At 38.5% G+C, this 27,565-nt stretch overlaps 1 protein-coding gene across 2 annotated transcripts in view; it reads right to left on the bottom strand.

Moving 5' to 3' along the window:
* LOC110530263 (vasoactive intestinal polypeptide receptor 2) overlaps positions 1-23,563 on the bottom strand; it is a 42,098-nt gene extending 18,535 nt beyond the window's left edge. The window contains exons 1-2 of one of the 2 annotated variants that reach the window (XM_036985868.1): positions 23,521-23,563; positions 3,455-3,560 (exon numbers count right to left, since the gene is read on the bottom strand). Coding sequence is in view for 1 of the 2 variants with exons in the window: in XM_036985867.1 (XP_036841762.1) it covers positions 3,455-3,560; positions 10,399-10,449 (157 nt within the window). In the remaining variant the exon portion in view is untranslated. Of the gene's footprint in view, positions 1-3,454; positions 3,561-10,398; positions 10,954-23,520 lie in introns of those variants that run through there. The other variant, XM_036985867.1, reaches the window with a different exon arrangement.
* Positions 23,564-27,565: the final 4,002 nt, after the last annotated feature.

The following is a 27,565-nucleotide window of genomic DNA, read 5'->3' as shown; positions in this document are numbered from 1 at the left end:
ACACAGCCAAGGCAACGCAGGAGTGGCTTCAGGACAAGTCTCTGAATGGCCCAGCCAGAGCCCGGACTTGAACCAGATTGAACATCTCTGGAGAAACCTGAAAATAGCTGTGCAGGAACGCTTCCCATCCGACCTAACAGGGCTTGAGAGGATCTGCAGAGAAGAATAGGAGAAACTCCCCAAATACAGGTGTGCCAAGCTTGTAGTGTCAAACCCAAGAAGACTTGAGGCTGTAATCGCTGCCAAATGTGCTTCAACAAAGTATTGAGTAAAAGGTCTAAATACTTATGTAAATGTGATATTTCAGTTTTAAATGTTTTATAAATTAGCAAAAAATTACATTATTTTGCTTTGTCATTATGGGGTTTTGTGTGTAGCTTGATGAGGAGAAAAACTATTTAAATCCATTTTAGGAAAAGGCTGTAACAAAATGTGGAAAAACTTTCCGAGGGATAACATCATAGAATTATTGAACATGATCAATGCCTCACGTAGTGTAGACACAATATACAATATACACTGCACAATATACACTACAGCAGGGTCTTTCAGAATGAAAGGTAGTCCATTAGGCTGCTGGTGTTTGGAACAATATGATAGACACTCTGTGTGGGAGTGAAAGTGGCTAAATGTGTGACTATTTGCTTCACCAATGTCAGGAGGAGGACCACGGCTGAGAAAGCCTTTCGCTGAAACTTGATTCCTGAAATGGCTTGTTATGAAACAAAAGGGTGTGAAAGTCCCAAGGGCAGACTTAACAGTCAAACCCTTTTAAGCCACTTAGTGGAAAAAATGGAGCGCTTAAGCTCAGTAAAATGTAGCTAGCAGAGAGAATACACCAGTAAACAACGTGGCTAGCTCTATCAAAAGAAACCTTTCAACTAACATCAGATAAAAATAATTAAATGAAAACAAAATTGTGAAACCCAGACAAAAAAAATACATATTCATGATGTGACCCACATGAGTGGTATAATGTGTGTCCTCCTGCGTCTCAAATGGCACCCTATTCCCTTATAATACACAGGGCTCTGGTCAAAAGTAGTGCATTATAGGGGATAGAGTGACATTTGGGACACACCCAATGATATTATTTTAAGTGCAGCTCCTGCTTGCTGTATGGTATCTTCATAACTGTGATTCAGTGCATGGTAATGGCAGTTTTGTATCACACTTTTAGATGATACTGTTGAGCACTTTGCCACCCACAGTGTGCACTGGCGCTAATCAACGCATAGATTTCTTTCATAAATGTTTCATAATCACATTGGGCTTTAGAACAAGAACAAATCAATTATCGATTTGCATTAAGCATGGCTTCATTCCAGTACCAGGGTAACTGACGCATGAAATCCCAGCTCCCTTTAATGTTGACCTGGATGCTCTCTATACTTTCATACTACAGTTGGCTCAGTTAGTATGAGCATTGTGCCAGCAACGTCATGGTCCTGGTTTATATTCCCCCTGTTACCACCCATATGAAAAGGCATACATCTATTAATGAAGTCAAATTATTTTGTGTTCTCTTTTGTGTTATTTTATGTTCAGAAAAATGATTTGTTCCTGCTGTAACTGGGTATTTTCAATGCATATTGTACTTAATATTGTCTATAAGAACTGTTTTATACCTATGCTCATGTTATGGTGAAAGAAGGCAAGTTACATTGCAAAACAACGTATAATTTAAACTATACACGTTGTTTTAATTTTTGCGGCAAAGACTAAGTGTCTTGTCTTTGATAACGTGCACTAATTCCCTTGACAGTTCACAGTAACTCTACATCCAATTAGTTTAAATTATGTAGCACAGCCTGGGTTACAACTCCCAGTAAAGTGTCAACATAGTGAGTCGGCAGCATGGTGGAGCTGCCAGGCATGAAGTTTAGTTTAATAATAATAATAAGAAGAAAAATAAATCATTAAAACTGCAAGCAGAAATGCCAGGGTTCAAGCTGTGGGCCCACTGTGCTACCATCAGGACAAACTCGACACATTGCCCTAGGATGAGCTACTTCTGTAATCCATACCATGCTTGCCAAATATCAGAACTAAAACATCAAACAGATCATGCAATATGTCTTTGATGTATTTTGGACCAATTGTAATGATGTTGACTACTTTAAATGCCTTCTCCAGAACCACTGGACCGATCTGCACCAAATTTGGTACATGTATCCATGTTTCTGGCTCAAACAATATGGCCTCTATGAGCCAATGACCTTGCATTCATGTTTTTTTTCTGTCCAACAGTGCCACCATGCAACCATACTATACAGGTTAGCTAGACTCATATCCCTGAGCATGTGTGCCAAATTTGAGTCAAACAGATAAAGATATATAAATATGTGCCTGTTTTAGCGCCACCGTGTGATCGATCTGAATGTGCTTGCATATGTTGAGTCTTGACAGTGTTTGGAACATGTGTACCAAGTTTGGTTACAATACAAATATCTGTGTCTGATAAAGATGCATTAATGTGCCAGACCACACCCACATTAATGTTTATTGGTTAGTAGTAGTCATGTTGTTTGACATACTAGTCTGGAACATATTGTGTTGAGAGATCTTGGTCCATAAATCCGTATGTTAAGGTTCATTCAGATCAACCCAGTGGTTCCAGAGGAGATTTAAGTATTTTTAACTCAATTCTAAATGGCGGAAAATCCATCATGGCGAACCTTATGGGTCATTGAGGCAACTTTGTTCCTTGTGAGAAGAGGGACCGATTTACTCAATTTCAGGACTCTAGGTCATATGGGGTGAGGGACGTGATGTTTCAAAGTTTGCAACTTCAATCGCCTGTTATAGAGCCACCTTGTGGCCAATTGGCATGGTATTGCATGAGAGGGTGTGGACTATGGGCCTTTACCACCATGTCAAGTCGCACCGTCCTCGGCTTTACCATCTCACAGTCATTTGCATGTTAAATTAACTTGCAAGAACAACCGGTATAATGATAATGAACGGCAACAAATACAATAGGGTTTCACCCAGCTTCACTCGCTTGAACCCTAAATTATAGAGCGACTGCTCATAGGCATGAGCTGTAAAACATTCACTATGTACAACATTTACTTCAAGACAGCTAAAGTGCGAGTTATTCAGATTTTAATATTAAGTGCCAATACAGCAAAGGTTTGTGGTCACAATCTGAATTGTGGCGCTTATCTGGACTAGGAAACACTGCACAACTACTGAAGGTCTTCATTGAATTTGACATTTACGTTTCAAAGGCACTCGAATAGGTGGCATTTCATATTTTCGTTTAAAAGTTTCATCAAAGTAATTTAGTTGAGTGACCTAAAAATCTATGTAGCTTGTACTCTTTCACCACTAATCAAAATATGCAGTTGGTTTCCATTCCCGAAATATTCAGAAATCTATTTTCAACCCATGGTTTATTCTGTCTGATGAGAAGAGATGAATGGGAAATCAAAATATTCTGTGATGTCACCTTTGGAGTAATTTGAAGATTCTTCGTCCCTCAGCTTCACAAGACATTCTTCCTGGTCTGTTTCAAGCTCCAGGAGGAAGTTACATGTTGGATGCCTTCCACTCACCTAAAAAAAAAAATGCAATATAAGTTTTATTCAAATGAATTGAGTCGTATTTTGAGATCATATTTAAGAGATCAATTGCGTGGTAGAAAGAAAGGTGTAGTTAATTTATGTTGTAGATTCAATACATTTTTTTCACAGGACATCATATATTTTCTTAAGCAGCAGAATGCAGGGAAACACCAGTGAACAAGACATCCACAATATCAGGGACGGGTTATACATCAGCTGTTCTACATCACATAAATCTAATCATGTTTTAAAATACATTTATTTTATGTTTTTAAATGACACCGCAGTTCATGATAACACCACCTTACTAACTATATAGATTAGTTGAGAGAGAGAGAGAGAGAATGAAAGAATAAATAAATGAATGAGAAGTTTTACTGGAGGAGAGAGATTCCCATTAGAGGTAGAACAAAATCGATGGTGAGAAAAATTGCTAAACTTGTCACATGGAGAAGATAGATAGAATAACCAATATGTTTATGCATCATGACGTTCCACACTAAACAACCAGTGTTAGTATATGGTTTGGGGAGATAGGACGGTAGGGAATTCCTTGACAAACACCTTCAGCATTCTAAATGGGAACTGTATACGTTCCCTAGATCCCCTGAAGGGTTTCAGACATATGTGATGACATACAGTATGTGTGGCTGTGTGTTGAGGTTGTGTGTGAGTGGGTGTGCATCAGTGTGTGTGTGTGTGTGTAAGTGTGTGTGTGTGTTAACCACGTTAGGCCCTTTCTGGAGGATTCAAGTGCAGTAAAAAGGTGATGATGGCCTGAGTATAAAGAACAGAATAGTCAAACTGGGCATTGTGCCATTATGAGGTGTGCTGGAGGAAGAGAGTGGCCTGAAAACATGACTGAACATCAGAATGAACTGTCGTTTCTGAATTGACCCAATCCCTGCCAGGAGAAACAATTGGCATGTCACAGAAAGGGTGAGAGACACACTGTGTGCCGCAGAGAGCACACCTCAGGGGACACACACAGCACCAAGTAGCATTGTCAGAAGCGTTAACAAGCAATCGGGGGCACCAAGCAGAAGAGACCTCACACTGGGTCAATAGGCCCTCAATTCTGCATCCCTATTCCCTACATATTGTACTACTTTTGACCAGAGCCCTATGGGCCAAAGTCAAAAGTAGAATACCACTCTCCCCTATGTATTTGGACAGAGATGCTAAAACTATTTATTTGTCTCTACACTCCAGCATTTTAGATTTGAGATCAAATGTTTTATATGAGGCGACAGTACAGAATGTCAACTTTCGTTTGAGCGTATTTTCAAATATATCTGTTTTATTGTTTAGAAATGAAAGCACTTTATGTACTATATATAGTCCCCCCCATTTGAAGGTGTCGTACTTAGAAGAAAATAACTTATAGTGTATTACATTTAGTAAAAAGTTTAGCATTTGGTCCCATATTCCTAGCACGGAATGACTACATCAAATTTGTGACTAACAAACTTGTTGGATGCATTTGCAGTTTGTTTTGGTTGTTTCCAATTATGTTGTGCCAAATAGAAATGAATGGTTAATAATGTATTGTATCATTTTGGAGTCACGTTTATTGTAAATAAGAATAGAATATGTTTCTGAACACGTCTACATGAATGTGGATGCTATCATGATTACTGATAGTCCTGAATGAATTGTGAATAATGATGAGTGAGAAAGTCACAGAGGCATAAATATCATAACCCCCCAAAATGCTAACCTCCCTGATTATTGTAATGGTGAGAGGTTAACATGTCTTTTGGACATGATCTTTGTGCATCTGTAACTTTCTCATTCATCATTACTCACGATTCATTCATGATTATCCATAACCTTTTACTACAGTGGGCTAAATCAGGGTCACACAGTGTTTCTTGGTAGTCAAACAAATCTACTTTGAAACAAAAATATACACCTCACATGGTTATGGGCTTTAAAAAGGAGAAGACATCTGTACCATGTCAGACAGAGTTGAAATGTATTCCATTTTGAATTTGCATCCTAATAATACAGTATATACTTCACAGAAGACTAAAATACAACACAACTGTTTGACATAGAAACACCAGATTTTTGTCCGTTTTTGGAAATAATCTTTATTAATCATGAAATTATAAAAAAAATATTAATAACATTTCATCCATGAGGCCAAAGAGAGCACTTTTGATCATTGACTGCAGGAAAGGGCTACATCCAAAATGCTGAAGTATAGAGCTAAATTAAACGTTTTAGCTTCTCTGTCCAAATAAATACGTAGGACAGTGCATATGAAAAAGGGTTCTGTTTGGGACACAGGCACACAGAACTACACTACACTCACAGTCGAAGATGCATTCAAAAGAAACTACGTCACACTTGAGGCAGAATGTTTCCTCTGGCTGACTAGGAAGGGTATTGAGGGCATTGCTACCTTTCGTGAGTGTGCAGTGAGAGAGGAGATATTGACTCTCACAGTTTCGCCCCAAAATGGCAGTGACTGTCAGGTCAGTGGTGGGAGCATCTATCTCTGAGAGAGAGTCAATGACCCACTCCCAGTCAGCTAAAGGGCCTTTTAAATTAAGCTGCACACAACACACCACTAATTACTGGGTCTACTAACCGTCGCCTAGGCCGTTACAACTAGGCTCCGTCCCTAATGGCATTCTATTTCCTTTAAAAGGGCACTATTTAGTGCACTATTTAGGGAATAGGGTGCCATTTGGGACGTAACTTATCTGTAGCCACACACATTGGTGTTAATGCAGCAGCAATCCCATCCACTGTATGTTTTGCTAAAGCAAATGTATTTTAACGCTTCTTTGCTCCACCAAATTGTGGTACCACACACATTCAATTGGAAGGCCATTGGCGGTAGAAGATATTGCTCTGATTAATTCTTAGTATTCTGTCAGAGAGGGAGAGAGAGAGAGGAAGTGGAGAGTATGTAAGACATCTTAGTAAGTGCAACAACGCAGACCTTCAGGCTAAAATGTGAGAGCCTAACATTTTGATATGAAATGTATTGCGCTGCCATTACTATATCCCACAGCTGATTTGTAACTAACAAAGCTAAAAACACTGAAGCACTGGGGACAGACAGTAAGCCTTTGCACTTCTTATGCATAAACAAACTTCACAGCTTTTTATTTAATCATCCTCTATCCAAAAATATGTTTGATTCCTACAACAATATCAAATAAATCCATAATGTTCATCACCTTCCCCTAACAGATGAATCTGTGTCCAGTGATGCTCTGTAAATGGTTTATTGGTCTATAGCCAGATGGACTTGTGAACCCAAGACTGGTACATAGCAGCTTTACACTAATCATACTGATTTGGCACATACTGTATTAAATCTGTGACATAATAGTAATTAATTTGATGAAAGGCAGTGGCTAGAACTTGCTATTTCACAATTCACATAAACCTGAGATGATGGGACATGCTTTTGTAAAGCATAATGAGGTGAGATTAGAACGCACTGACTATTGAATGAGACTGACTGTGTGTTTGACAGATCCAACATGCTTTATACTTGAGAGTCAAGGGCGTGTCATTGAAATTAGCAACCATTTCAATTAGCTGTCATGTCATGTACAGGACACTTGCACATCTAGACAGCTGTTGATCATGATCTGCTGATTGGGATCTTTGGAAGTACAGGATAATCATGAGAGTCTGCTAATTACCTGCACAGAGTACATTTCAGAAATGAAAAGAGAATGCCAATTACTTGGTCTGATTTTGAAGTTATCTTTGTAGCTGCTTACAAATGATGCTCAGATAGGTATTTCTGTACGGTACAATATGACCTCCATATCGTCGATTACAAAGTAAGCACTGTGTGTTGTATTAAACATTAACACATACTGTAGATAGTCCGCCTCAACATACAGTGCTAAATATTTCTATGAAGATACGCCACTGTAGAGAGATGGGGGGTACATGCAAAATACATCAACATTCTCAGTAGCTACTGTACTTGTTGAATTTCTATACAAATCCATATTAATATGTGATAAATTAATGATTATTTGCTGATTTGTCTAAATACAATATCCAGAGAAAGCTCTGCTTTCCTCAGGTTGGTGGAGGAGAACTATCATGACATAAAATACACAAAATATTCAACTTATTTTGAGAGAGGGGGTTCATTCGTCCTGGCAATAGTCCTGCCCTCTAGCACTATGTGAAGATGGGTCAAAACAGGAGAGTCTAGTTGTATCAAGAACATTGGCACTCTACCAAACCAAAAGGTGCAACGGTACATGAGGTCTCGCTACAGCATGTTCTGAACAGATAGGAGCACCTGTGTGCTACAGACACTGAACATGCCTGAGGTGCATTACAGCATATTAGGTACCAGTGTGATAGCCTGGTCTCAGACCTGTTTGTGCTTTTGCCAACAGCATTGCTCCTTGTCAAGCCAAACAGCATGACAATGGATGACACAGTTGCTAGCATGATAGCACAAACAGACTGGCACTCAGGCTACCAGTGTGCTATAGAGAACAAACCTGTTGCGATCTGCTTGCCTAATCAGATGGTGAAGTCTGGCGTGTTTCAGGTGACCCATATTAAGTGTGACTTGAAGCAAAGTAAAAAAAAAAGTACTATAATGGGGTTTGAAAAGTCTAAAACTGTTAGACCATGTTAGACCATGCAGTTTACTCCAATTTTCAGAGTTGAACATCTTTGTGTGAGAGGGGTTCTACCATAGAATCTCTATGGCTTCTACTTTCCAACTTTTTGTGTAATGTTGTGATGTTAACAACAAGAGTATTTCTAGGTAAATCATTCTCACGAGTCACATCATTACATCAGAATACACTGCGTCGAACAGACACTGAACAGCTGCTATCTCTTGTTCTGATGGGTATAAGCTCATTACATGCACTATGGGACCAGACTCCCATTCACACCTGTGCCCCGATCACTCTGCCACACATTGGGGGCACAGACAACATAGGCACAGCATTGCATGGGTAAATTCCATAGAGGTAGATAGAGGACTCTCGTGCCCAAAAGACAGTTTTAGCATGGGCAGCGCCATGGAGGACTTTCACCATTTTCAAGTAGTCAACAGGGTGGGAATTCCTATGGGTTAAGGAAGGACCACATAATTCCATCCAGGTCAACAGGAAGGATCAACCAATGAATTATAATTTTGTGCCAACATTCCAAAACTGTGGTGGCAGTAAATCATTAACCTTGGCTTTGTCCTTTATCCTCGTCTTTTCAGTTCGCTGCAGCTAGCGACTGGAACGAGCTGCAACAAACACTCAAACTGGACAGTTTTATCTCAATCTCTTCATTCAAAGACTCAATCATGGACACTCTTAATGACAGTTGCGGCTGCTTTGCGTGATGTATTGTTGTCTCTACCTTCTTGCCCTTTGTGCTGTTGTCTGTGCCCAATAATGTTTGTATCATGTTTTATGCTGCTACCATTTTGTGTTGCTACCATGTTGTTGTCATGTTGTGTTGCTAACATGCTGTGTTGTCATGTGTTGCTGCCTTGTTATGTTGTTGTCTTAGGTCTCTCTTTATGTAGTGTTGTGTTGTCTCTCTTGTCGGGGTGTGTGTTTTGTCCTATATTTCATTTATTTAAAAAAATATATATCCCAGCCCTGTCCCAGAAGTAGGCCTTTTGCCTTTTGGTAGGCCGTCATTATAAATAAGAATTTGTTCTTAACTGACTTGCCTATTTAAATAAAGGTTAAATAATATAAATCATATAAATAAATTATACCTGTTCAAACAACACACTCCAGGTGGCGGTATGCACCTTTTCAGTTTGTTTTTTACCAATGCATAGACGGGCTGGTTGTTTAGCAACAAAACCGATGTGTCTTCAACTATGGGGCAAAACAGAAGGGGTTGGCTTAGATTGTTGACAACATGTAAACCATATTTCGTATCCAATGTTTATTGAAAACACAAATACATTTTCACAATGAACACGTCTCTCAAGTACATTGTTACAATTGTTGGTTAGCTAGGTATCGAATTTTGCCGATATTGGCATAGACATGACATCAGTCACCCCAAAACAAGACATTGTATCAAGAACAAGATAAAACTAGCTGAAACGAGCCACCTACAATTCCACACATGGCAGCTTCTTGTCATTGTTGCTATCTGGCCATCCAAAATCACAACAACACACATACTTCTGCTCATTGAAGCGTGCACATAGTTTTTCGTGACATTGTCAGCTTACCCATCAATAGAAGTATAAAAAAATGTACTTCTTAAAAATTGAGATTGCCTCAATGGCGCTGCCCATGCTCTCACAGACACCACAATGCGACAGATTGTATGTCCTCTAACTATATCTATGGTCAATTCAGAGCAATCCTTGAGGGGTAGATAATGAGGATGCTAGTTAGCTGAAAGATGAAATTACCTAGTCTAGAATTTGACCTGTAAAGTGGATGAAAAGGGAAGAGGGCACTCCAATGTCAGCATTATGGCAAAATCTTGATGTTTTGAAGACCACAACCCTATTCATTACTGCTGTGTTTATATCATATATCTTTGGACTGTGAAAAATGCTGCTTAAATCAAGAGCTGAACTACTGTAGACTGCACAGAGCAATATGTTGTAATAAATTACACAGTAGTGTACACTGTACAGTTTCCTATACCCTATATCGACAAAAGCCTATTAGCAAATGCACCAATCATAATGCCACACATTTGAGGTACATTTCTGTTATGTCTTTATATTTATTATGTCATATTTTCAAGCATTAGAAAGCCCTTCTCTGCAATAATGGTGCGCATTTTGATCATCACGCATAAAACGAAATATAAAATAAAAGTATTGTTGTGTCACACTTACCACAGACAGACCCGTTGATAATGACAGAATAAAAGCAATCAAATATGTCATCTTAAACTCGTCGGTCACCTGCCTGTTCTTCTAAAAGAGAAAAATCTGTTTAAAACTGATGCCGGACTTCATTGAGAGGTCGTAATCCCATGTAAGTGACTAAGTAAGAGTGTTTTATTGAGAAGAAAAATCTAAAATCTCAAGATTTAAAAGTAAAACCAACCAGCTATGAAAATGGCTTAAATATTTTGATTTGTCAAATCCAAATACTTGACTCAGAGAGACAGAGGGAAAAACGCGCACTGCTTGTTTGTCCCCGCACACTTCTTTGGCACCTCTTCGGGTTGTTGGGAAGTCAGAGGTCTGCAGCAGACGTGTCAACTATTACATTGAACGCTTATTTAGTAAGTCCCGAATCACCGAACTGAGCTTGGAATTTTGAAATTCCATTTCCCTGAAGCCATCAAGCCCGAGAACCATCTGCACGCACCGGACAATAGTACAGCAGCACGCGCGTCCGTGGAGGGACGCTCCTTTCTCCTTGTGAACTTCGAAATGACTGAAGTCAGCTCTGCGCTGTTGTTACGCAAGGCAAAACGCGTGCACATCAGTACAAAAATGATATTGACCTCAGCTTCTAATCAGCTGATCGTTCAGGCTACTAACCACGCTCCCTTAATTTCTTGGATTTCTAATGTGGATTTTGTATACAACATGCCTAGCCTACAACACATAAATAACAGCATACTTATTGTAAATTATTTGTGTAAATTCACTTCCATGAAAGTAAGTTTCACTCATTTGATAAGTAATGTAATAGGCCATCATCCAGGATAATAAATAAAACAATTGTTCATTATGGAAATGTTCCCTTCTCTTGAACCTGATTTACTGTTCAAAGCTGAGCTTTGTGTGATAGTGAAGGGAAACTAAAGTGACAGCACGCAAAGCCTAGAGCAAAGTCGACAGAATGATGACGAAACAATTCCTAAAGATGTATGTGATGCACAATGTTGCAACAAGTACCTGAGGAGATCCTCCAACAGCAGCAATATTTTCATTTTCAAGCCAAACTTACAATCCACATCTCAAATGAATGGACTAAAGGTGTGTTTCAAGTACGTAAAAGATAAGGGGAAAAATGTAAGGCAATTTCAGATGCAATACATTTGACCTCTAAATAGCAGCAGCACTGCTTTTCTCAACCAGACAATCTCCTGTAGTTGTCCGCTCCACTCACTCCACCCTTCACCCACTGCAGCCAACTAATCATGCATTCATTCCAAGGCCTCCTTTTTTGTTGAGCACTGACGACACCTTGCACTGGCCCTTGTGTACTCCATAAGCATGGGATTCAATTAAGAATATAGTTTTTTTTCCTTTTTATGGTTTGAGTGCCAGTACCTGCTTAACCTAGTTATGTATTTATCTAACATCCCGGCCACCATTCACCAAAGACCCTTTCACCTCCATGGTTCACTCTACACACCTTACGCAGGTCTATCCATAGTGGGGGTCTCCATTAGTCCCCTGGTCACTGATGAACGTGATAAGCAGAATAATATTTCCAAGGGGAATGGTAGGAGACAGTAGAGCCTTCGGTTTTCCATGAGGAAGAAAGGGGATGTCGGAGGCATCAGTGTAACATGGTTTGTGGAGCTGAAGCAAGGCCAATATAAGCAAGGCAGCCAGCACTGCAGAGGTCAGTGTAGCATACCTCACACTGTATCCATCATTACACTTTTCTGAAGGACAGGCTGTCTATCAGCAATGTTACATTAGCATATAGGTGTTTCATTTACCTTGAGAGTATTGACCAGAATTATATTTTCCCAGTGGTGGAAAAAGTACCCAATTGTCATACTTGAGTAAAAGTCTAGATAACTTCATAGAAAGTTACTCAAGTAAAAAACACCCAGTAAAATACTACTTGAGCAAAAGTATAAAAATATTTCAATTTATATATACTTTGTATCAAAAGTAAAAGTATAAATCATTTCAAATTCCTTATATTAAAAAGCACCACTTTTTAAAATGTTTATTATGGATAGCCAGGGAAACACTCCAACATAATTTAAAAACAAAGCATGTGTGTTTAGTGAGTCCGCCAGATCAGCATTGTACAATTTTCCTGTCCTGATAAGGATTCAAAATGTAACAAGTACTTTTGGGTGTCAGGAAAAAATTTATGGAGTAAAAAGCACATTATTTTCAATAGGAATGTAGTGAAGTAAAAGTAAAAGTTGTAGAAAATATAAATAGTAAAGTACAGATACCACACAAAAACTACTTAAGTGGTACTTTAAAGTATTTTTACTTAAGTACTTTACACCACTGTATTTTCCCCAACATTTAACAGATAATGAACCATTACAGCGTAGTGACAGAGTTGAGTCATATGTTCTGGGAGTGCATATTACTGTGCGAATATTTAACATATAGCCAATCAGATTACGTGGAATGAGTACTTTCAGATGTAAAAGCCATCAAGTTTCTGTTTTTAGGTGTAGTGTAATATTTACTCACAGCAGGGGATATATTTTATAGCTCAATTTCATAGCTCCAATGAAATTCTTCCCCATATTTTTTCGATCAATTCCACTTCCCGGCAGGCAAGTGTTCCGTTTGTGTGACCTTAACTAATCTGTAATATGATTGGTTGGACCCAGATGATGGCTGCACACATTAACTCCAACATGTGGGATTTCTTCCTGTGGTAAAACAGTACAAGGGAGGTTATTTCATTTGAAGGCCTGTCAGCAGTTAGCACTAGACAACGGGGACATTTCAATCATTTCACAAGTTTGTCTCTTTGATGTGCAGTGTTTCGCCTTGGATTTTTTTTCAGCAGTGGTACTAGTGTAAACGCAATGACATGCTAGATATTCCCATAGACCTACAGTCATTGAGCCAACGACTAGCCATTTAAAAGCACGTGTCAGCAGAAATGTACAGTTCAAGTCGGAGGTTTACGTACACCTTAGCCAAATACATTTAAACTCAGTTTTTCACAATTCCTGAAATGTAATCCCAGTAAAAATTCCCTGTCTTAGGTCAGTTTATTTTGAGAATGTGAAATATCTGAATAATAGTAGAGAGAATTATTTATTTCAGCTTTTATTTCTGTCATCACATTCCCAGTGGGTCAGAAGTTTACATTAACTCAATTAGTATTTGGTAGCATATCCTTGAAATTGTTTAACTTGGGTAAAACATTTTGGGTAGCCTTCCACAAGCTTCCTACAATATGTTGGGTGAATTTTGGCCCATGCCTCCTGACAGAGCTGGTGTAACTGAGTCAGGTTTGTAGGCCTCCTTGCTCGCACATGCTATTTCAGTTCTGCCCACACATTTTCTATGGGATTGAGGTCAGGGCTTTGTGATGGTCACTCCAATACCTTGACTTTGTTGTCCTTAAGCCATTTTGCCACAACTTTGGAAGTATGCTTGGGGTCATTGTCCATTTGGAAGACCCAAGATTTAACTTCCTGACTGATGTCTTGAGATGTTGCTTCAGTATATCCACATAATTTTCCTACCTCATGATGCCATCTATTTTGTGAAGAGCACCTGTCCCTCCTGCAGCAAAGCAACCCCACAACATGATGCTGCCACCCCAGTGCTTCACGGTTGGGATGGTGTTCTTCAGCTTGCAGGCCTCCCCCTTTTCCTCCAAACATAACGATGGTCATTATGGCCAAACAGTTATATTTTTGTTTCATCAGACCAGAGGACATTTCTCCAAAAAGTACGATCTTTGTCCCCATGTGCAGTTGCAAACCATTGTCTGGCTTTTTATGGCGGTTTTGGAGCAGTGACTTCTTCCCTGCCGAGCGGCCTTTTAGGTTATGTTGATATAGAACTTGTTTTACTGTGGGTATTGATACTTTGTACCTGCTTCCTCCAGCATCTTCACAAGGTCCTTTGCTGTTGTTCTGGGATTGATTTGCACTTTTTGCACCAAAGTAGGTTCATCTCTAGGAGACAGAACGCGTCTCCTTCCTGAGCGGTAAGACGCCTGCGTGGTTCCATGGTGTTTATACTTGCGTACTATTGTTTGTACAGATGAACGTGGTACCTTCAGGCATTTGGAAATTGCTCCCAATGATGAACTAGAATTGTGGAGGTCTACAATTTGTTTTCTGAGGTCTTGCCTGATTTCTTTTGATTTTCCCATGATGTCAAGCAAAGAGGCACTGAGTTTGAAGGTAGGCCTTGAAATACATCCACAGGTACACCTTCAATTGACTCAAATTATGTCAATTAGCCTATCAGAAGCTTCTAAAACCATGATATCATTTTCTGGAATTGTCCAAGCTGTTTAAAGGCACAGTCAACGTGTATGTAAACTTCTGACCCACTGGAATTGTGATACAGTGAAATATAAGTGAAATAATCTGTCTGTAAACAATTACAGGGGAAACGCTGATAGGGGAAACAGGGGAAACACTGATATGGAGTCCTTTGGTGACGTTTGCTACTTTTCATTGACAAACTTCAGAGGTTTCTAACATGTAAACTAGACACTAACCATGATCAATAGGTCAGTCAGCCTAAAACAATTAAATCCTGAATGCCTTACCTTGCATCACTAGAATTGGAACTTTTTAAGACTTTTCTGGTATTCGACTCGATGCACTCATTTAAACACCAATCGTATGGGGATTCTGGAATCGCATGTCAATCGCATGGGGACTCTGGAATGGCTCCATTAACCGTGTTATATTTGTAATGCCCTAAATAGTTTCACCTAAAAATAAAAGACAAGATGTGAGCATGAAAAATAACATTCAATCAATAAAATGTTAGCTAGTCTGTGAAAAGAAAGATAACCCACTGAAGGCTCAAACATAGAACTTCACAAATACTCAAAACTTGGTGTGTCATCTGTTTCTCATTTAAGTTATGCCAGTAATTCAGCACTTATAGGTTATAATCATAGGAGGCCCATGATGTTAGTCAGTTCAGTGAAATCAATTAGTTCTAGAAGTTGAGCTTAGCTTTGCACAATTTACTTCATTAAAAGATATGATGACCTGTCATTTCTAGACTTAACTCACCATCACTGTCGATTATTCTGTTGGATGGCATTCCACCACTGAAATACACGAAAGAACATAAATGCAAAGTCATAAGAACGAGCTCAATGCCATAATGAGGAATACATTAGTAGTTGTTGTGCTTGTTGGGTCAACATTACATGTGTAGACTTGTTATTATTTGTAGACCTGTTACAACATACAAACTACATTTCCCTCAAATATTCCTTCCTTAAAATTAGGAAAAGTGTTAAACTTGACCCATTTAGCCAAATAATTGCTTCCCCTGGGAAGTGAGGCAGCTCGGGGAACATGGGTCATCTCCTTTCTGCACCATCTGCTGTCATGGCTGTGCTACAAGTGTTGAATTTCATGTTGTATAATGACACCAAATCTGAACAGTCCTCATGCCTGATATTAGTGTACATTCCTTTTGTTGGTGTATGTGCCCTTTCTAATGCTGACTTCCTTCTCCTCCTGTATTCCCCCTCAATCATCCCTTGCCTCTTTCCCTGTTTACTACACTCATGTGGTAGAGGTATGTTACAGTACAATTGTACATTTAAATGAATCCTAAAATCACAAATAATGTGTTTATATGGTGTTGACAGTGTATTATAATGCTTTCCTACCAATATATTGTGATATCTATGCATTTCATGCATTAATGAACTGTATCTTGTAATGTGTCCCTACTGTACATGTTAGCTAGCTACTGTACTTTCTACTGTAGGCTCCGTGTCTTCATTGGACTAGCATGGCTATTCATGTGCACTTTCATTGTTAATTTGTACTTTGCAGAGGAGTTGGCGTATAAGGGCAGCACAACATTTTGGTTTATGGAAGTTATTCCTTTCCTTATCAAGGAATTTAATATCAACATCAACCCTGATCCTACTGTCATACATAAGCCGATCAAAACATAACGCAAAGGCAATCTACACCGGTCACAGCTGGAAGGACTTCCCTCTCGCTGAATCTGGGTTCCTCAATTTCATAATTTCCCCCAAAATCTAAGGAATTTTGCCCAAATCTGTGTCTGGGGGACATGAGTTAATGGTCCTGAGACAAAAATACTATAGCTTTAGGTTATTGTTGACTTGTCATTTTATTTGTATCACATTACTGCAATTTAATCTGTTGCTTTGCATTATTGCTATTGCTAAAAGCTTTTGGGAGTTAGTTCAAAAATATTTTCAATTGATTAGGTAGTATAAAAACATTAATCGCACCAAAATGTACTTAAAATGACTTTTTAGATACAGCATTTAGACTTAACATTCAATTCAATCCAACATCCAATTCAGACTCTCATTTTGGAAGGTATCCATATTTCTTCAAGCTACCATTTACATAGAAGCTGTTTACCATTCTCATCATTTGAATGTCAGTACAGCACATCTGAAGCATATTCACAAAATGAGCTAGCACAAAACCAAATAATAAATGACTAAATATGGAGCTATCTAACATAGCTAACATTCCAAGAGGGTTCAATGTTTATTTTAGCAAAGTACTAAACCATAAACACCCTTTTATCGTCTATTTAACAGCTCTATACCAGGTGGTGTCAGAGGAAGGCCCGGAAAATTGCCAAAGACTTCAGCCACCCAAGCCATAGACTGTTACTCTGCTACTGTCCAGCTGTCTACCTGAGCATCGGCTCTCAGATCAACAGGCTCCGTGACATCTTCTACCCCCAAGCCATAAGACTGCTAAATGTTTAATTAAATGGTTACACGGTCCATATCTTGCACTGACTTTGCACTCTCACAAGTCTATACACTCTGTATTATCTAGAACCTTAAAGGGATCTTGGGCTGTCCCCATAGGAGAACCCTTTAAAGAAACATTTTTGGTTGCAGGTAGAACTACCTGCAACTAAAAATAGTTGTACTACGGAGGCCGAAGAACCTTTTTGGTACCCTTTTTTTCTAAGAGTGTACAGTACATATACACACACACACACACACACACACACACACACACACACACACTACACTGAAAAACTCACACAAAACCCACACAACACACACATACACTCATACCGACAACACACACGCACAAACACACACTTTCACACTCATCAAATGCTGCTGCTACTCTGTTATTCATTACATATCTACCTTATCTACATATCACTGCACATTGATCAAGGACTTCTATTCCCTCTATGTACTGCAGCTCCATTCTTGTGAATTTTATTCCTTGTGTTACGATTTCTATTTTTATCTCTGCATTGTTGGGAAGGGCTCTACACCCGTTGTATTTGGCGCATGTGACAAATACAATTTTATTTTATTTATTTAGACAGTACTGATAGTAAGTGTACCACAAGCCTGGGAGAACACAATAGTGTGTAAAACTCTACTGAGAGAGGTCCACTCAGGCAATGACCAGTCCCCTTGTTAACGTAAGAAGATTGACGATTCCCCGCTGTTCTGTTTTAACTGGGCAATCTGGGATTCAAACAACAACAAAGTGATCACACTGCCTAAAATGGATGTAACAATTCCAGATTTCCCCTTTAAGGATGCCCCCGTGATGCACTTTGGGATTCTTCTGGTGCTTTGAGGAAGTGACTCATTTGTAAACAGTTATCTGTGATTTATCAAATAACTGTGGCCGAGTAGGCAGTCTCAGAGTGCATCCCAAATGGCACCCTATTCCTTATGTAGTGCACTATATGGTAGGTTGCCATTTGGGAAACCGGTCTTAGTCTCACACAGTAACACTGCTCTCTCTCATATCTTTGTCCAACATGTCAAACTGTATAACATGTCTCACCTTGTCTAAATGCGTTTAGATGTAAATATACTAACTGAATATTATTATACAGTTGGCTACTTTGATTTACTTTGGTAGCGACTACATAAAACACACCTGGATGGTGACCAAAAATGTCTGAGAAGGTCCAGTCCAGACAATAGTTAGAAATAGAGAAATGTAGACAGGAGACTAATGTGAGATCTTTGTCTGCACTAAACGAGTTTAAAAGGAGAAATCGGCGATTGCGACTTTTAAAAGAAGTATACATACCCATTGATTCTTAAAGAATGTAACTTATAAATACCTCCTGAGCTTATTTCAACTGTCTCACCTCATCAGAACTCAAAATAGAAGCTTGTTTTACTCCTTTTTTAAGAAAAACAAAAACAATGTAATTGTAAGCAATCACTATATAGACTAAAAACATGGTTAAAACTATAATTCTGATCTCATGGATGGTCAGCTCTTGCATCGATAGCTCTGTCTATGAATTTGAGAGTGGTTGCATTTCTGCAGCCCCATCCCTCAGCTGTTTACCAAAAACAGTGGCAGGGAACAGGCTTTGTTATTGTTTGAACTGCAGATTGCCATTTTAAAGATGACATGAAATGATGCAGCTGAGCTACATACCGAACCATGACACTTTGGAGTAAGGAGATTGTACTCATGATATGTGTTTTGTTTAACTGTTATTAATTAAATCGCAAACCTCACAGAGTGAATGCTGGATTGTGTGTGAATGTGGGCTATAAAGATGTGGAGGCATACCTTCACAAAACTATAGTTTATTTAGCTTACTATAAAAGGGAAAGAAGACTTTTGAAAACCAGGGAAAGAAAATTTATATATTTTGGGTGTCGATTACATTGATTAATTTGGAAACATACTTGCAAGGGCCAAGAAATGTAAAAAGTCACGAAGTCTAAAGATTAAAATAATGAGCTGTACTACACGGATTCAACCATTCCAAATAAAACAATGCCGAGTGATTTTCATATCATCGTTATGAGCGGAAGCAATGAAGAAGGCCTGCTATTTATGTCGGGAAACATAATTAATGTGTTATTCCTCTACCAAAACGAGAAAACAAATAAATCTCCTTTTTCTAAATGAAAGCAGTACAGACATACACTATCAGAGGGCATGACAAAATACATCTTGAGGAACTTTGACAAAGGAGTAAGCTGCCCTTCAACATTCAGTAGGACGTAATCATCTGAAATGGCCAGACGCAGACAGTGTCCACCATGTCATCAGGCCAAAGTACTCAAAGCAAAGGAGGCCGGCAAAACCTTTATCAATTTATCAGGAGAGTGCACGAATAGATGAATAAACATGTGGACAATGTACAGGACTGACTGTACACATGCATACACAATTCACATAATGGATTAAAGTACACTGTGAGAGAAATCCTAAAAAACATGCACTTTCACTTAGTCATAGATTGATGTCCAGGGCTTGACGTGGGCAGGAGCTCACCGGAGCTGAGTACCGGCACTTGAGTACCAACTATCTAAAGTAGTGAAAATAAGATTTGCCAATGAATTGCTAAAATATCCCAAAAGTCTGAACGTTGTTTTTTTGGGCTTGACAATCCTAGACTACTGCTTGTAGTGCAGCAAAATTGCTGCCACTTCATAAATGATTAGACCTTGGCTTTCTCTACCCTGCAATAGATTTTGGAACAGAGAAGTTGTGGAATGAACAATACAGACAGACCTCTTCTGTTTTTGTCTGGTGACGTGCAGAGGATGTCATGTCAGTCTGACTTCGAATGAAGTCAAATTCTTCAATGGAGAAATACTGAGTCACCGGCGTATCCTGTGAAAATTGGTTTACACGTTTCCTAAGTGCTATACACCTTGGTTGGAGAGCGATGTTCCAAACCTAAGATCTATAATGGAGTATGACCATATCCCGTGTACTGTCACTCCAAATTGAGTGCCGCCATTACAGTCGGAATAGTGTCACCCTATTCCGTGAAACTATGAGAATGTCCCAATGTGATTCGAACAAATGGCTTATATGAAGTTCAGTGTTCATTTGCAAATGAAACTTTTACACACTGCACTGCAGAATACAAATGAGTTGACTTGTCAACCAATGGAATAACTGAACACTCCACTATGACCTACGGGGTTTGGTGTACACTGTGGTATTTTCTATTGTCCTGTGAATAAAGTGTTGTGACAGGTTTTATGTAACATGTCCTTTCTCACAAATGAGCTACGCACAAACTGTGGCACTGGGTCAATCAGTACTTGTTTCTGGGCAAGGATAGAGGGGGATTCTGAAAGACCCAGAAATGCTAGACAGACCGAGGGGTTCCCATGTAAGCTGTGTCTGTGTTTGTGTCTCCGATTCAAAGACACCTCTGCACAACAGGCATTAATGTCAAAGAGATTACTTGAGCTGAGTGGTAAAGCAAAAATGTGCTTGAGAGTCACATCTTATTGATGCATATGGTTGCTATTAATATGATTGCTTTTCATTTCACTATCGATTTGGTCTGTGTTCAGATGCTTGGTTCACATTCTTCACTCACCCCTCTGCCACATTGTGTCTATGTGAATTAGCTGCTACTACAGTTCACCACTCCTCTTAAAAATACAAATATGCATAGGCTACCCTCAACGGAGATTTAGATTTGATGTATACAGTTTTATGTACAGTGTCAAGCTGATGAAAGCATGATTCATGCTGAGTTAATGCATGACCTACTGCAACAAAAGACTAGGAAAACCATGCCCAGATGTCTTGCCATGGGCTAAATTATCAACATTGCATCTACTTCTGCTTGTAAAGGCTTTAGGTTGCCAGTCTGTTTAAAATGCTTTGTAGTTTGTGTACAAAACAGTCTTTTAAACATTCTTAAGCGTAAACATATACATCCCATCCTCAATGAAAAGAAGAACGAATTCCCATACGAGTTAGATCAACAGCAACTGTCTGCTGGAATATGTTCAGCCCGTAAAACGAATGCATCGTTTTCCTGAAAGATAAATCCACAGAGTACATCCCCAGTATCCCCTTATGACAATCTCAAATTAATATAGGACCCCTGTACACTTACTGTAGAATGGAACATAGAACAGACTATCCATCCAGATGTAGTACAATAGTCTATATGTCAATCACTTGATATAGAAGTGTCTTGTCTGGCCACAAAGACATATTGATGAACTTTTATTTAACCAGGGAAAAGCACATTGAGACCTAGGTCTCATTTGCAAATGTGCCCTGGGAACAATACAGAAAATAAAATGATACACAATTTAAAACACGAAATTAAAGAATTAGCAAATATTATATACACAATAAACTAACAAAACAAACACATTTATCAATATAAAAATCCCTTTCCCCTAAACTGACCCAGAGACAACAACACATCCAAATGAAACGTTACTTGGAGATGATTCCACTGTAGGTAAAGGCAGATTTACCCAACTCTGTGGATACACGTGGCGTCTCCAGCATTAACCAACCCTGTGTTGTAATACTAGTTTCTGTAGTTCAACAATATCAAGTAAATTGGTAGTTTATTGAGTAAGGCTTTAGAAACAAAAACAGAATAAGGAAGTGACCTACATGTTTTTAGCGAGGTCCAACCAACTTTATGATAAACGATGCAGGGGTGAGTGTCAAAACTGTCAGATGTTATAAAACGAATTGTGCTGTGATAATTGTGTCCAAGGGCTTCAAAACACTGGAAGCTGCATTCATGTATATAATATCACCATAATCTATAACAGGAATGAATGTAGACTGAATGACCTGTTCTCTACTATTTAATGAAAGGCAAGCCCTATTCCTACAGAAGAAGCCCAACTTAATTCTTAATTTCTTCACTAACTCGTCAACATGCTTTTAAAAAGATAGCTGTTCATCAATCCAGATATTTATAGGCGGGACACGACCAATGGGGGCACCATCTAACGTACTTGTACACAAACCATCAGTTAGATTATTACATGATTTGGAAAATAACCTGTACTTGGTTTTAGCAGCATTTAGTACCAACTTCAGGTCAACGAAGAGCCAATCGTAGAATAAGTAACGTGTGATCCACAGTGTGAATGCCTTGGACAGGTCAATGAAGAGGGCAACACAATGTTTCTTCGTATCTAAACAATTTATGACATCATTTAAAACCATAGAAATAGCAGAGATGGTACCTTGAGCTGGTCTGAACTTTGACCGCTTTACATTCAGAAAAGATGTAGCAGTTAAAAGGGATCTAAGTTGAGTACTAATCAATGATTGCAGGATATTTGCTAGGCAACAGAGCTTGGAAATGGGACGATAATTATTTAGATCACTCGGGCCGCCACCTTTATGCAGAGGAGGCACATGGGCCGCCTTCCAAACTCAATATAATTGTCAAGTTAAATATATGTGTTAATGCTTTCACAATCAATGGAGCAAAAAAAATGTAATAAGAAGGCATCAAGCATATCAGCCCCAGCAGATTTTTTTTTACATCAATCATAAGTACTTGTTCCAATACGTCAGAAGTAGACAGTTGCTCCAGAGTACAAGGATTCACTAGGGGTTGTCTGGTCCTTTATCAAGTCGACTTGCGGCTGGGGAGGGACGAGCAGTTTACTGACTGACCCGGGTCTATTAATAAACCAAGATTTCTTTCAAACAAAAAGACGGCAGACATAAAATGTTGATTTAAAGCATGACCTATCAGAGTCCAGTATAACTTGCTTGGGTAGGGAAGGAGAGGACTTTCCATGCTTTAGCGCCTTAACGTTTTTCAAAATGTAGATGGATCACCAGCAGTCAGCAAAAGAACTTAGGAAGTGGCTTGATTTAGCCTTTTTTTTACTATATATGATAATTACAATATTTAGTCCACCAATAATAATTGGCAATAAGTAGTTGACAAATTTTAGTATAGAAATAACTCCTAACACCCCCAGGTGCAGTGAAATGTGTAACACTGTACAGGTCAGGTAAAGGTATACATTTTCAGTGCTACTCTATCGCCGCCCAGTGGTGATCGATTGATATATCACCCCTTCAAATTCCTCCACTTTCATTAAATTCAGATTCAGACTCAGAACTACAGCATGTCTAGGCCTACTCAATCTTTTGTCTTTTACAAAACTTTGGGCCTTCCCTAATTTGATACTGGCAAAATGTTTCATCTTGCTTTTCAAAAATGGCCTACATGTCAAGAAAATGCATGCCATTTACACTAACAAAATGTAACCTTTATTTAACTAGGCAAGTCAGTTAAGAAAAAAATATTATTTACAATGACGGCCTAATGGTAGGTCTAGTAACAGCCAGAATAGATGGGCCTCACCTATGAGTCTGGTTCCTTTCTAGGTGTCTTCCTTCCAGGCCTGGGCAACTCCAGTCCTCGGGGTCTGATTGGTGTCACACTTTTTCCCCAGCCAACACACCTGACTCCAATAATCAACTAATCATGAGATTCAGTTAAAAAATGCAATTAGTTTAAATCAGGTTTGTTTGCTTGGGATGCGGGAAAAGTGTGACATGCACCTCTGATTGATAGCCTACAGCTGCTCTTTGAGATCTTGACAAGGTAAAGCAGGAGGAACAACTGCTTTGATGCAAAAGGGGCTCCGGACATTCAACTACACACCTCTATTTGGCGCCAAACACAGATTGCAAATGTTTTTGTCATGTTTGTCATGTTAATTGTAAGCGTATTTCATCCACATTCATGCTTAACGTGACTGACAATTGTTATACAAAAATCATAAGTGAATAATATTTAGTAGAGTTTATTGTTAGTAACAGCGTTGGTATCGCTGTCGAAGACCTACATGTAGCCTACTCACCACACTAACTACGGTCAAGTGAGCCAACACTTGCAATATGCAGGTCAAGCCATTTATTTTCCTTCTGGGTTTGTGTGCGTGAATACACAATACTTTTTCTGGTAGGCAAACTGAGTCAAATGTGCACTCATGCACAGATTGAGACGATGGCAAGAAATCATTCCAAACAAACAGTTTGAAGAACACTTATCCCTTCTTCCATAATCAAAATTATAACAAATTGTTTATTTCCTTTTCGCCCCTTATCAAAAATGGCTTTGATATCACGGGTAGAATGAGGGCCCAGTAGCCTAATGGGCTGCTATTTAGCAAATGTTCTATTGTTAAAGTGAGATGTTTTTACGATCATGACACAAACACAGTACACAGACACACACAGCTTCACAATGTAAGCCTACTAGAGAGTGTGTGCCCTCAGGCCTGGAGGGAAGCTAAAGTCATTCCGCTACCCAAGAATAGTAAAGCCCCCTTTACTGACTCAAATAGCCGAACAATCAGTCTGTTACCAACCCTTAGTAAACTTCTGGAAAAAATGGTGTTTGACCAGATACAATGCTATTTCACAGTAAAGAAATTGACAACAGAATTTCCGCATGCTTATAGCGGACACTCAACAAGGACACTCAACAAGCACAGCACTTACACAAATGACTGATGATTGGCTGAGAGAAATTGATGATAAAAATGATTGTGGGGGCTGTCTTGTTAGACTTCAGTGCAGCTTTCGACATTATCGATCATAGTCTGCTGCTGGAAAAACGTATGTGCTATGGCTTTACACCACCTGCTATAATGTGGATAAAGAGTTACTATGATCGATAATGTCAAAAGCTGCACTGAAGTCTAACAAGACAGCCCCCACAATCATTTTATCATCTATTTCTCTCAGCCAATCATCAGTCATTTGTGTAAGTGCTGTGCTTGTTGAGTGTCTTTCCCTATAAGCGTGCTGAAAGTTACAAGTTCCTTACTTTTTTCCCCTTCTACTTGCCTCTTCCATTTTTGTGGTAATGCTGCAATTAATTGGTTGTAATTTTGGGTAGAGCAGACATTTCCATATGTCTGTGTTAGCTGCATGTGTGACATAACTCCACCAGTCCTATTTATGATATCATTCACTAAAATTATACATTTTTTAAAAATGTCTTCGATAAATACATTTTTTTTTAATCAATTAGTATATTTGAATTTAACCACAATATTTGTTGTACTATTTGTTCCGTCCTTTCAGGTGGATTAAACTGAAATTGCAACCAACTTTCTAAGGCTTGTTAAAAAATAAGGATATTTTGGAGATGATTTCCTTTTCAAACAACTGAAAGTGAGCAGGTGTAATATGAATAAAGGGGGAAAGGCCCTTCCTGAATATAGGATGAGACATTCGTACCATTTGACTAGAGAAGCAGTTTGGATTTAAGTATGACTTTTGTATGACTGATGCCTTTAGTGAGAGGTCTAATGCTTTAATATTTAATCATTTCTGCCCACCAAATTCATATTCGTTATATAAATAGGCCCTTTTAATTTTATCTGGCTTGCCGTTCCAAATAAAATTGTATATTTTTTGATCATATAATTTCAAAAGCAGGTCAGTAGGTGTAGGCAAAACCATAAGCAAATAGGTAAACTGTGATATAACTAAGGAGTTAATCAGGGTGATTTTTCCACAAATAGACAGGTATTTCCTTTCCATGGTAGCAAGATCTTATCTATTTTTGCTAACTTCCTATAAAAATTTATTGGAGTGAGATAATTTCTTTCTTTTGGGATTTGTATGCCAAGTATGTCCACATCTCCATCAGACCATTTAATTGGTAAACTACATGGTAATGTAAAATGTGCATTTTTTAGTGATCCAATACGTAATATGGTACATTTATCATAATTTGGTTTTAATCCAGAGAGGATAGCAAAAGTATCTAGATCCTCTAAGAGGCCGTGGAGAGACTCCAATTGTGGTTTTAAAAGAAAACATGAATCATCAGCGTACAATGACACCTTCGTTTTTAAGCCACGGATTTCTAATCCCTTAATATTATTGTTTGATCTAATCTTTGCAGCTAACACTTCGATAGCAATAATAAATAGATATGCCGATAGTGGACAACCTTGTTTTACTCCTCTTGACAGTTTAAAACTTTCTGAGAAGTAGCCATTATTTATTATTTTACACCTAGGGTTACTATACATAACTTTAACCCATTTTATAAGAGATTCCCCAAAATTGAAATATTCTAGGCATTTATATATATAAACTCCAGTCGTACTTTATCAAAAGCCTTTTCTAAATCAGCTATGAAAACCAGGCCTGGTGTCCCCGATATTTCATAGTGTTCTATTGTTTCCAGTACTTGTCTTATATTATCTCCAATGTATCGTCCATGTAAAAAACCTGTCTGATTAGGATGAATAATATCTGACAATACTTTTTAAATTCTATGTGCCAAGCATTTTGCTAGGATTTTTGCATCACAACACTGAAGTGTAATAGGTCTCCAATTTTTTAAATGGACTGGATCTTTATATATACCACTTGGATCCTGTTTCAGTAATAATGATATCAGACCTTCTTGTTGCGTGTCTGATAATCTACCATTTATATAGGAGTGGTTAAAACAAGACAATAATGGTCCTTTGAGTATACCAAAAAAAGTTTTGTATACTTCCACTGGTATGCCATCCAGCCCTGGAGTTTTCCCATCCTTAAAGGCCCCAAGGCCCCAATTTCCTCCTCAGTAATTTGGCCTTCACATGAGTACTTTCTGTACAGATATTAATTTTACATTACTATTAGGAAAAAAATCCATACAATTAGTTTCAGTTAGTGGAGATGGAGGAGCCTGAAATGAAAACATATTCTTAAAGTACTTTACTTCCTCTTTCAAAATATAATTTGGTGAATCATGCGTGACTCCATCATTTGTAACAAGTTTTAATAAAACATTTTTGGTAGCATTTCTATATTGAAGATTGAAAAATTATTTGGTGCATTTTTCCCCATATTCCATCCAGTTCGCTTTATTATTATAATATATTACACTGGGATCTTTCTTGAATAAGTTCCTCCAATTCTTTTTGTTTTTCCTCTAACTTATTCTGTGCCTCTATAGTACCGTTTTTATTGCTATCTAACTGTACTGTTAGTCCTTCAATTTCCTTTGTTAATATGGACTCTTTTGATCTAAATTGCTTTTGTTTTATAGATGAGTGAGTACTGAATTGCATTGCCTCTAAAGGCACATTTAAAAGTGTCCCATACAATAAGGGGATCTGCTGTACCTATGTTATGTCTGAAAAAGTCCGTTATAAATTCTTCTGTCCTAGTTCTAAACAATTTATCATCTAGTAGACTTTGATTACAATTCCAATATCCTCGCCCACGTGGAAATTCTGTAAGAGTAATATATATGCCAATTATGTGATGATCCGACCGCATTCTGTCCCCTATCAACACTTTTTAAACTTTTGGTGCCAGAGAGAATGGTATAAGAAAGTAGTCAAGGCGACTAGCTTGATTAAGCCTCCGCCATGTATATCTCACTA

The sequence above is a fragment of the Oncorhynchus mykiss genome, chromosome 8, assembly GCF_013265735.2.
Source record: "Oncorhynchus mykiss isolate Arlee chromosome 8, USDA_OmykA_1.1, whole genome shotgun sequence".
Taxonomy (NCBI): domain Eukaryota; kingdom Metazoa; phylum Chordata; class Actinopteri; order Salmoniformes; family Salmonidae; genus Oncorhynchus; species Oncorhynchus mykiss.
The sequence above is the reverse complement of the archived record's forward strand: the minus strand, read 5'-3'. Positions and strand labels throughout refer to the sequence as shown.